General features: G+C 37.7%; 1 protein-coding gene across 2 annotated transcripts in view; it reads left to right on the top strand.

Annotated features, from left to right (window-relative positions):
* roraa (RAR-related orphan receptor A, paralog a) overlaps window positions 1-9,519 on the top strand; it is a 303,424-nt gene extending 293,905 nt beyond the window's left edge. For both annotated transcript variants that reach the window (XM_072670830.1, XM_072670831.1), the window contains one exon: window positions 834-9,519. In XM_072670830.1, the coding sequence (XP_072526931.1) occupies window positions 834-998 (165 nt within the window). In that variant the 3' untranslated portion in view covers window positions 999-9,519. The remainder of the gene's footprint in view (window positions 1-833) is intronic.
* The last annotated feature ends 2,606 nt before the right edge of the window (window positions 9,520-12,125 follow it).

The raw sequence follows: 12,125 nt of genomic DNA, 5'->3' as shown, positions 1-12,125 counted from the left end.
TAAAACACAATTACTGTTAATTTGCATAATTGGACATACAAACGAAAATGTGGCATGTGCTACAGTAATGTCAGTAATGTTTTGTTATTATTATTATTATTTTTTGTAGTATGCTAAATTCAGAAAATATAATTATAACCAGTTTCTGAAATGTGCAGGAAATTTGTACACAGAAAAGGATTTAATATAAAAATTGTCATTTGAACAGGTTTATTTGTATAAAGTCTTCTATTCTCATAAAGGAATCATTCAGTATTTTACACACAGATACACACACACACACACACACACACACATCTATGACAAACACAGAGAGGACAGTCCATGCATAAAGGAAGGTGCATGAAATGTCTGAACGTTCGCTGCTGACTGCGTAAACAGGCTACTTAATATATCTGTTCTCTTCTTACTGTTTCTTTTTTGTCTTCCTAGTAATGAATGAATGACTTTATGGTTTAATTCATTAAATCTTTGTACAGTTTGATAGCTGGATGATCATTAAAATGGTCTGGATGTGCATTAAAATAAGGCTCCGTCTGTGCAGTGTATGAGTTTGAGGGTGCCGTGGGTGTGTAACCCCGTGTGAGGGTTCAGGCATGCAAGAGGGAGGGAGGAGCCGGTTCTCCAAATACCCTCCTCTTATTCCCCTCTTCATCCCTGAGTTCTCCTCCTGAATCACAATAACAAACCTGTCTGTGTTACCCTTCCCCTCTCCTTCTCCCTCTCTCTCTCCCCCCGTCTCTTTTTCTTCTCTTTTCCCTACAATCTCTCACTTCCCTTTCCGTTTCTCTCTCTCTCTCTCTCTCTCTCTCTCTCTCTCTCTCTCTCTGCAGTTGATATGCAAAGTGTCGACACTGCGAGCGCTGTGCAGCAGGCATACAGAGAAGCTGACTGCTTTCAAAGCAATATACCCAGACATTGTGCGCACCCACTTCCCCCCATTATACAAGGAGCTGTTTGGATCAGACTTTGAGCAGTCCATGCCCGTGGACGGCTAACGGCCCCTTCGTCCTGCCCTCCGGGGGGCAAAAACACCGTGGGGAATGTCGAGCATGAATCTGAGACACTTTACCAGTGCCCTGCACATACATACATGCCCATACGCACACACACATACACAACACACACAGAAACACACAATAACAAACATACACACACACGTGCGCACACACACACACGTACCAGGACAGCTAACCTGCTGCACACTTTCCCTTTTTTTGGTTGTTGTTGTTTTGTTTTGTTTTTTTTCCTTTGGGAGGGCGCGAGGCAGAGGCGGCTTTGATTTGGAGGGGTAATTTGTGAGGTTCATCCCCTCCTTTTTTGATACAGGTGGGATTGAGGGGGGCCCTGGGGAGAGGATGAGAAGATGAAGACACTCGTTCTCTCTCTCCGTTTCCTCTTACTCTCTCTCTCTCTCTCTCTCTGGCTCAAGCTGAAGCGCTCATGCATACGACTCCAGAAGGGTCCCTTGATGATTCCTAATGATCAGCAGAACCAACCAGTTTTTAAAAGAAGACAACAGCGATATGGACACGGACATCCTTCTGATTCCAGCAACACGTTCCTGTGACGTCTATCCTCCAGTTTGGTCTAAAAACGATCAATTAATGAAGCATTTCTTACGCAAGTGGAAATGCTAGGCTACTCAAAGAGGACTAAAACCATCACCTTCATTATGAGTGCAGGGATTGTGACCTATACAGTATGCATCGGCCAGGCTTAGCTTTCTCTCCTCCTTTACTGGGACGACCTCTGCTCGGAATGCAAACTGGCAATGAAAGAGACTGGAAGAGAGGAGGCAGAGGACGAGGGAGAGCAGGAGAATGGGGAGAGGGCACGAGAGAGAACTGAGAGCAAGAAAGAGAGAGGAGCGCTCAAGGAATGTGGAAAAGAGCTGTCGGCATGGGGTGACGTGAAGCGGCACCTATCTAAGGACAATCGTCAAAAAAAAGAAGATGAAAAAAAAACCTAAGTAGAATTCTGGTAATTCTAGTTTTAAAAAAATGCAATTACTTTTAGCTGTTGAAGACTCCATCCACCATGGTTGCTTAGTGATATCATGTAAGGCCATCTGCTATTAAATCCTTTTCTGGACAGGTGCTTGCAGTTTAACTGAGCACACCGCCACAATGCAAGTCCATTCCACCTGTTTTCTAATGTGCTACAGGGTATATGGTCATAAGTACTTACTATACAGAAAAAAGTAATGTTTATAGAATCTATTTTAAATAACATGTATGATATTAGTAGCTAGACTATTCTTAATTGTTGAAAATTGATAAGGCACTTTTATTTGCACCTTTCTTTAATTTAAGACTTGTATATTTACCTAGTGATGTGTTGCATGTGCAAAAAGAAATACAAGTGAAAACCACAGAGTCACAGAGGCTATACGTTGGAAGCTCCTACAGCGCTGTGTATGTGAGTGGGTCGGGTTTAAGATGGACGCTGGGTAAAGGCAGACAGAGACGGAAAACTGAATCGGAAAAGAGTCGGAATGCTGGTTTTGGATCAGGTCTGTGTTTAGCACTTATGGACTACAAGGAGTAAGTACAGAGTCCACACCTGGTCCCAGATCAGCATGTCCGCTTTTAAATATTTCAAGCTTCTGACCATTGTTCTGCTCTGCAGTCACATCAATTCCATCCACAAAACCACAACTTGTCCTAAAAGGGGGCACCTATGGTAAAAAGTGCTTGCCACCCGATTTGGAACTACTGTATATGTCAAGGCAAGAGTTTAAATTGTTGTTAACATCACCTTACAATTCGAAGTAATTGACTGCATGTTAGGAAGCTTCATTTTGTCTAGATGCTTACTATCTGTGGACCAATGAAAAGCATTAGGTTTAAATGGCAGAAATCTTTGGCTTGTTGTTAAGAGTGTCCCAGCACAAGTCCAATGGTTCCATCTAGTGGTGAGGAGCCCACAGCATGTCTCTGTATCTTTAGACTGAGTTGCTGTTCAAATTAAATCAAACTTCAAGGCTCAGTAATAAGCCTTTAGGACCTCAACAAAGAAAAATAATACCATACTAACTCAAATTTGGCATGTGTTATTGTCTTATTCAAACAATACACAAGTCACTTTTCCTTCTCCATTTTAATCTTATCAGTGTGTTTCACTTTATCAGTCTGCTATTCTCTGGTGGACTAGTCTTACATTTACATTTACATTTACGGCATTTAGCAGACGCTCTTATCCAGAGCGACTGACAAGGTTACTGGTATTACAGAGGAGGGCCAATGTAGTGTTAGGAGTCTTGCCCAAGGACTCTTATTGGTGTAGCGCAGCATAGTCACCCAGACCGGGAATCGAACCCTGGTCTCCCACATGGTGTTGTTGTAACGCAATGGTAGGTGGTGGTGTTATCTGTTGCGCCACACCAACCTTAGTGTAGTGTGTCATATATGCCATGACTCAAGCATCAACTTTAGAATATTAGAATTAGAATATCTCTAATTGTAAAGAATTTTAGACATTTGCAGACTTTAGCCTCTAATTTAAGAGACTTTTTAAGGATCTGGGGGAACCATCTAAGAGACTTTTTACCTGGGTGTTAAGCATGCACTTCTATGGTGCAGAATGCCTGTTCTGACACAGCCAAAGTTCTTGTCGAATTCTGCCCGTCTGGTTTTGTGGACAAGTGTGTGTTTGTGAGTGCGGAGTCCTTTAAAACAGCCTCTCTGAGAAGGCCTTTGCCCAGCAGTTGTGGCAATAGCTAGGAGAGTTAAAGAATAAAAAAGAGAGAGAGAATGAAATATTCAAAGCCTTGTCTGGTAGTAAAAGTTCTATTTTTGTAACATGTACAGTGCATAAGCTGATGAAAGAGGGAGTGGGAGAGAAAGAAAGTGAGATTATAGAGCACTTATCCCTGCAATAATTAGAATTGTTGTGTGTGTGTGTGTTTTTATGTTTTGTTGGAAAACAAGGCAATGTTAGTATTAGTGCTATTTTTTCCTGAATACCTAACCGTTGTGTGTTGAGTGAATCTAAGCCCTTTGATGAACGTGCCATAGAGGTTTCTCCTACATCAGATAAGTCCAGAAAAGATGTGTTGTAACATTCCAGTTAAACTATGATGTGACTATTATAATACCCACATATGATCCAGAAATACCACTTTGTTAACAAAACATTAAACAAACAGTTCTGCCAAACAGCAAACGTCCTTAACCGGTGACACCAAATCAATATTAATCTATTATTGTTTCTCCATCTTTTCATAATGCTGTGTGTTCAAGTCCTATTTTCCTCAGGGAAGAGTTTTTCTTCTAATTCTGTTGTTCTAACATTGTTGTGGTTTATTTACGAGAAATTATGAAGAAGACTTTTAGGCTTTATTTGAGTTTTTTTTTTTTAACTGAGCAGATTTCTTTGGATTTTATTCTAAACATGATCATTAAGATGTTGGACCCAGTTTACTGTTCCTTGCACATTGCATTCTTTTCTTTATAACTTTATGTACCACCTGCATTTGAGTGTTAGCCCCACAGCCTGTCCCAGAGTTCACACTTGCAGTTTGGGGACATATTTACTCATTTTTTAAAACTGTCACTTATGAAGACCACAAGTGTGTAGATGCAGGTCTGAAACAGCATGTTGGAACATCTCATCAGTGACTCATTTGGCATATTAACTTTGGCTCTGTTTACGTCTGTCAAAAAAACAACAAAAAACACATTGATGCACATCAGTGTGAGCAGGAACATCATTCGGACATTAAATATGATAAGCAGAAGCAAAAAAAATAATATTAATCAAACAGTCACTAACATGAGTGATTGTTTGTCGTATAATTTTCATTAAACATGTTTTTGACAGATACCAAAATATCCCAGTGAACGAAGTCCAATAAACTTGTGCTGTGCCCTTGTACGCTGGACAAGCCGCAAGCGTGACCCTCAGGACAGGCCGCTGGCTGCATTAGCCAGATTACCATGGCTTATTAGCATGACCTTATACACCATAGATTCTGGGAGAATTACAATAGCCATGATTTTCAGTGCAATGTATCTGATTGGTGTTGCTGGCCAGAAAAGTTCTAACTGCATAGGAACATTTGTCAAACTGTGAATGACAATCCAACTGAACTTTCTTTTTCTCAATTTTAGCAATTGGCAGTGTATGGATTTCAGTACGAATGCTCAGGGAGAACATTTAGTGAAATTACTGGGGTAGACCATTTCTGTATTATTTTATTGGTTCCTGTTTGTTGGCTGTTATAAACACTTCTCTGGTCAGTGTGTCTCCTAAACTGTATATACATACAATACCAGTCAAAAGTTTGAACACACCTGGTTGAATGTGTGCTGATCAAAATCTTCAAAACATCCAAATGCTAGGTTCACCATATGGGTTTTCAAAAAAGAGGACACTGGGGACACACGGGTATCCGTGTGTAGGATGTTGTGACTGGGGGGGTCTTCAGGTAAGCTAAGTTGTAAGTTGAACTGAAAGGAGATGATTTGGTCATATAGGCTGTTATGGCTTTTCTGTTGGTCTTGCTAAATAAGTTGTTGGTGTATGATGTACAATAACGTTCTGTAGTTACATGGTTTGAGAGGTATTTTCACCCTCACACATACACATTGCCATGTTCCTACAACTTATTTATATTTGAAGCCCCTCAGCCATGAAATCCTAACTATGGTGGATACCAGTGTGTCCACAGTGTCCTCAGTGTCTCTTCTTCATAAAAACAACAATATGGTCACCTTAGCATTTGGATCAAATGTTATTAGGATGGTGAGAAATATATACAATTTAATTAATGTATGCATATATATATATATATATATATATATATATATATATATATATATATATATATATATATATATATATATATAAGGCCAGCCACATTACACAAAAAGCATCTAATCCCACAGAACAGAATACAAAATAATGTTTAAGCAAGAAGCTAGAGTGTCACCCTTTTTGGTCCGATTTGTCCTTTTCTGGATGGGGATTGTTCTAATTGTCACTCATATTATATAAATCTATGTGCCAAATACCTCTTCTACATTTTGCTCCACTAGCAGATTCTGCCCATGAGCCAGGAATTTGTAGTGCGTTACTAATACGGGTTTCTACAGGGTAGCCACTGCTGTGGAGTTCCCTCTGAACAAGCTTTGATACACAGAAGACTGTTGTCGTTCTTTTTTCAGTCTACTCTATCCATATTTGATGTGTTCTAAAGTCAGTTTCAATACCCAGTTGCACCGTAAGAATGAAGTGTAATGATGTGATGTTCTACCACAGCAGAAATCATTTTGTCAGTCTAGTTTATATTAGGTATTAAAAGCAATACAGGCTGTAAAGTAGAACTTTGGACAAATTTATTTTTTCAATTGAAGCAAAGGTTCTAAATCATCTCTGGATTTGTGGAATAGACATGTCGATGTACAGATACCTACTCTTGTTAGTGAAAGATCCAATGATCTATTCATTGTTCTTCATAGTTATATGTATTGTGTATCTCTAATCTGTGGTTTCTACCCTCTGTGTTGATTTATTTCCTCTGTAAAAAAAAAAAAAAAAAAGCAATATGATGCATCTGAACTTGTGTGTGCTGCGTGCATGTGTGTGAGTATGTTTGATTAAGTCAAACCCCAGACAAGGCTTTAATAAAATAGGAATAGAAAAATAGAAAAGGAGCAGCAGGGTCAGCTGAAGTATATGGTATATGGATATCTTAGTTGTCCCAGGTTTTACAGTTTTAGTAGCACTGAGCTCGATCCCATCAATGAGGCTGCACAAGCATGAGGCATGATGCACCTCACTGTTAATTTCATGACTAGATTATGCAAACATGACTTTTAAAAGGCCTTTTCAGTCACTAATAGCACAGGTCAAGTTTACAGCTCTACTTTCTTGCAAACTCTGTACTGCTTAGCAAAGGCACTGAACAATATTCCAACCGTCCTGAGAAATGGAATTAATGTGTGACGAAATGCTTGTCAAGCTATTTTGATTTGAAGGTGAAAGTGTTACTATCAATCCTTACCATACCAATCATTTTCATTGCATTTCTGAAATGTGAGTTGTTTCTATCTATATTGGTTATCTTTTACTTTTTTTTTTACCCCCCCCCCCCCAAAAAAAAAAAGCACAGCTGATACAGTAAATAAAAGATGTTTTAGAATATAGAAGAAAAAGACAAAAAACAAACAAACAAAAAATGTTTAGCCATAATCGAATGTCAAGCAATAATATATATGGTATATTATTATTATTCCTCATCTTTGTGCATAGGCTTTCCACATCTGCATGTAAATACACCTTTTATTTATCACATTTTGTTCCATTTTGTTTTCTCTCTCTCTCTTTCTCTCTCTCATTATCTTTTTCTGTTGTGTATATTTGACTGGTTCTGTTCCCAGGTGGAGAACTAAGAACTTCATATGGCCTGTAAACTGTACAGCTTAATTTCACTCTCTTTCTCTCTCCCTCCCTCACCTTTCTGCTTTTAATTCACGATATTTAATGTTATTATTGATCACATGTATAAAGGTAACTTTGTAACTTCTGTCTGTATAGGTAAGAAGAAAATACTGCTATTAAGACCTACTCAGTGCAAATATTTATCTGTTTATTGAGAACATCATGCTGTACAGTATCTCTGTTTTTAGTATACTTCTCTCTTTTAGACTTAGTTTGATAGAGGTAGGGTGTGCTGACATTAATTTTGTGTTTAAACTGATGTGTGGTGCTAGGTAAGTTACTTTCGTGAACAAAACTTCTTGATTCCTAGACTAGGCCACTCAATTAGTCCATTCATTTCACTATTGATGCATTCTTGATATTAGGACTTGATAAATGATAAGGATAATGATAAAGATTAACGATATAGTGATAAAAATGACATTAAATACCCAGCAAGTACCTGTATCAGTGTGCTAGTCTTGGGATGCAACTCGTTTCTTTCTCACTTTAAGAATAGAAGTAAAAGCAGTATCACCTAATTAAGAAGTTTTTCCACATTGCATTTCTGATTTCTCACCATGAAGAAAAAGCTAAAGAAAGACAGTATTGCGTGGATCCTTTAGATTGTGAGAACCACTGGCTGGAGTTGTTCTGTTCAAATTTGCAAACATGATGCCTACTGGTAGTTTTGTCCGAGTATCCGCTGCTGGAAAGGACTTTAGATATGAGATTGAAGAACATGATTCCACATTTAGCCTCATTTTGGTACTTTCATTTTGATTATAACCTACACAGCGGACACATCCACATTTGTATTTCTGGCCTAAAGTATATCTGCTCACTGTAACACACACATACACACACACACACACACACAGTGGTTAAGTGTTAAATGTACAAGAAATTAAACTTGCCAGTTTGCCAGTTGTAGGTTCATTCTACTGAAACATCTCATTTTTCTCTCTGTAGCAAGTATGAGAACTAGACTCGCAATAATACACAACAAACTACACTGAGTGCCTCTCAGTGCTCCAGGATGCAGAAATGATGTTTAGCTGTCGCGCTTGTTTTCACCGTTCGATCATGTACTCAAATGATAATGTATTTGCACACGTAGTTGACTTCGATCTTCTGTGTGTTTCCAACTTTGTTTTTCATGCAGTGTCTTTTCATGTATCTGATATTTTCTTGTTTGTTTCCGACTGTGTAAAACAGTGTTTTCCTGCCTCTCCTACTGTCCCCTATGTTTCATTTGACAGACTCTCCTGCCCTTTCATGCACAGCCTACATTCTTTATTTCCTTTCTTCCTGCTCTTCTGCTGAACAGCCAACACTGTCGTAACCATGATAAGACACACATTCTGATTGATTCGGTCACAGTCCGACTGAAATCACGAATGACGGTGTTTGTTGCAGACCCAGGTTTGGGGATTTGTAAAGAAGAAGAAGAAAAAAAAGGATGGATAAAAGACAATCCACTCTGTGTTCTCCTGGTTTTATGATGGTTCCAATTTCTGTTCCTTATTACAAACAAATGACTAATGCATTGTATTTGAAGTATTCATATGTGTATGTAAAATATGCATAATACACATTTGGATTTCTTTCCTGTTGTCTGTTAAATGTGAGCTCCAGGGGTGGGCGCTGGGGTGGGGGTGGGTTTTACTCCACACATTGGCAGCATTAAACTGTGGGAAAATGCAGAGGCCGGTTTGTGGTTGTCACAAATTTTTACGTCACACGTTTGCTACTGATCTTAAAATGGGGGCAGATGATCATGTACCTTTTTATCCAGCTCTTTTGAACTCTCTTTAGGAGGTAGTCTCTTCACAATAGTAGTTTTGCTCCTTCTCTTCGTCTGATTCTTAAATATGGAAATAAGTATTTTGATTCATTTTGTAAATACAGCTGTAAAGAAAAATAAGAAATTTAATGTTGTCTTTTAAATACTTTTCATTCTAATATGAATGTTGTTATATTGTACTTAGAAACTGTACCTTTAATATTACCTTTATTAAAAGTGCATTGGACACATCGATTTTAGATGTGCTTTATGTGCTGTTATCCCATAATAAAATTTACCGCTTGTAATGGGCTCGTATTCATTGTGTGTTTTACTTGCTTGCCACAGAAAAGTGTCTACTTTTAAAGTGGTTTAGAAATACCACTGATTGATTTGCAGTTCCAGCTAGATAGTGATGCAGAGTCTTTACATATTCTCTATTTCATTCCTGTCCATTTTAGAATATTTTCACTTCACTAATGACCATAATTAATGATCCAAATGATAATCAACAAATGGTAACACTTTTATTAATTTAACAATACTTTATTCATAGGTTTGCTCATTTTAAATTGACTTTCATTTACTTTCATTTAATTCCTGTTTTGAGTAAGAAAAATTAAAATGATGGGACGTTCCTGGGTTGTTGTTTTTTTGTGAAAACAGTACGCAGGACCTCTGCAGCACAAATTGTTTTGTAAAAAGTTAACACAGTTTATTTATATTTGATGTACTAAAAACTAACAGACACAACCATGATCCCAAAGCAGCTGGCTAAGCATCCAACAATTAACCTGAAGCCTACAAATCAATAAAGATAGCAAGTGTTACTTCTAGCACTTCTACCCTACAATCACTACATATGAAGAAATGGCAGTTAAAAGGGGACTATGCTAGTCGTTGTGAGATCTGTAGGAAAAATCCCATTTTTACTATTTGTTCATTTAATTTATAAGAACTTATTTAACAATAAATAATAAGCCAGTTAAAAATATTTAACTGGCTTACCATCACCCCTGCAACTCCTTGCTCCACTCCTACTCTGCACCGCCCACATACTCTGCTTTCTGGACATCCAGTTAGAGAAAAAATATTTTAATGATAATAGATCAGTTCTTATATTGCAATTCTGATACCAAACAGCTTTTGATTTTATGTTCATATCATGCACCCCTAATTTTTAGTGTCTTTCAGAATTGTGCCACCACAAATATTTGCTATTACGCTTGTATACAGTGAGCAAAAATAAAGCAAAACAGATTCATTTTCTCAAAACAGTTTGTGGTGTTATTAATTACATACTATTTACTGCAAGGATAAACTAGCACAGCAAGAGGTTTCTCTGCGCCAGTTACCACAACAGTTCAAACACAGTCCAGCACTGTTGTATAGCTGTGTACGGTATTCTGTAACAGAAAACACTGACCTATTAGTAGGCTCTGTTTTTGGGTAATAACAAAACACTTTGGTTCACTCTTTAAATTACAGACTGTTTTATCTTACCAATGTTTTTACCTGGTACTTGTTTTATTGATTAAATGGTTTCTCAAATAAAACCCTAAAAACAAAGTGTTTATATGTGGCTAACAATTGTGTCACATCTATACAGTCCTGACGAATACGTGCACCTTTACCTTTTACCTTTAAATGCATGGAGGTTTCTAGTGAATTCCAAAATAAATGCATTTGTTACTTGTAGCCACATTATTATTATTATTATTATTATTATTATTATTACTATTACTACTACTACTACTACTACTACTATTACATTTTATGTCCTAAAAATGTAACAAAAAAGAATACTATTATAGCATTTTAATAATTATTTTATATTGTAGTTCATCATTCTCATTTTTGTAGCAACATTCCAAGATAGTAAATGTTGTCTGTGTTTCTTAATAAAAAAAAAAAGATTCAAAACACATAACTTGTTAGATTATTAAAACGTTCCTGAAACGTTAACTTGTAGCTAGGTAGCTAGGAGGATTAAAACCTAAAAACAAGCCTTAACAGGACGTTACAGTCTTGCTGGGGTCATTAGAAACATTCCAAGAACGTTTCCAGAATGTTCTTGTAATCGTAACTGAATGACGTCAGCTCTGCTCGACTGCATGCTCAACACTGGATCATGAGAAAACATTCCAAGGACGTCACCGAAACGTTCTTTGTTAGTCCTCTTAAAACCATAAGATCGTGTTGGGTTTTATGGTTCCCGGAAGGTTCCAGCACTGATGTCTGTGAATGAAAATAGAACATTGCCAAAACGTTCCAGAATGGATCCCCAAAAATAACCATAACCTACAGGAGTGTAAAGTTACTTGGAGGGAACTTCGAGAGGACAGTCACCTGGAAGGGGGCTCTCGAGCGAGTCCTAAAAGAATGGGTTAATATGGAGCACTTGAGCAAAATCATAGTTATTATATAGAAATACATAAACATTTGATCAGTTGTATTTTTTTAAAAGGTTTTCTTTAGAGGTTATGGACTGACATCACGTTCCCGCCGGAAATCACACCCACTTTAGTGGGACTGAGAGGCTAAACATTCTGCAGCACGGCTGCTGGGAATGAAACAAGCGATTATCGTATTATTATTATTATTATATTTCATATCATTATTATTATTATAAGAACCAACGGTCCACATAGATATATGTTAAGGAACAACCAGCTAACTAAGGCTCAAATCCCACCCGTTTAGAGGAAAATCCTCATATCTGAGAGCACAAAGTTGAGTGAAAGGCCTTTCAGGAGTGTTTCAAGTTACATTTGGTAGCAGAGCCGACCCAAGGCACACTACAATTACGCCACCGCTTAGAGCCCCACCGCCACCAGGGGGCCCCCAAGAGCACCAAGATATCATGATGAAAAGATATATTAATTTTTTTTTAAAATAACATTAAATAATAAAA

The sequence above is a fragment of the Salminus brasiliensis genome, chromosome 2 (assembly GCF_030463535.1).
Source record: "Salminus brasiliensis chromosome 2, fSalBra1.hap2, whole genome shotgun sequence".
Taxonomy (NCBI): Eukaryota; Metazoa; Chordata; class Actinopteri; order Characiformes; family Bryconidae; genus Salminus; species Salminus brasiliensis.
This window is presented reverse-complemented; position numbering and strand designations above follow the sequence as displayed.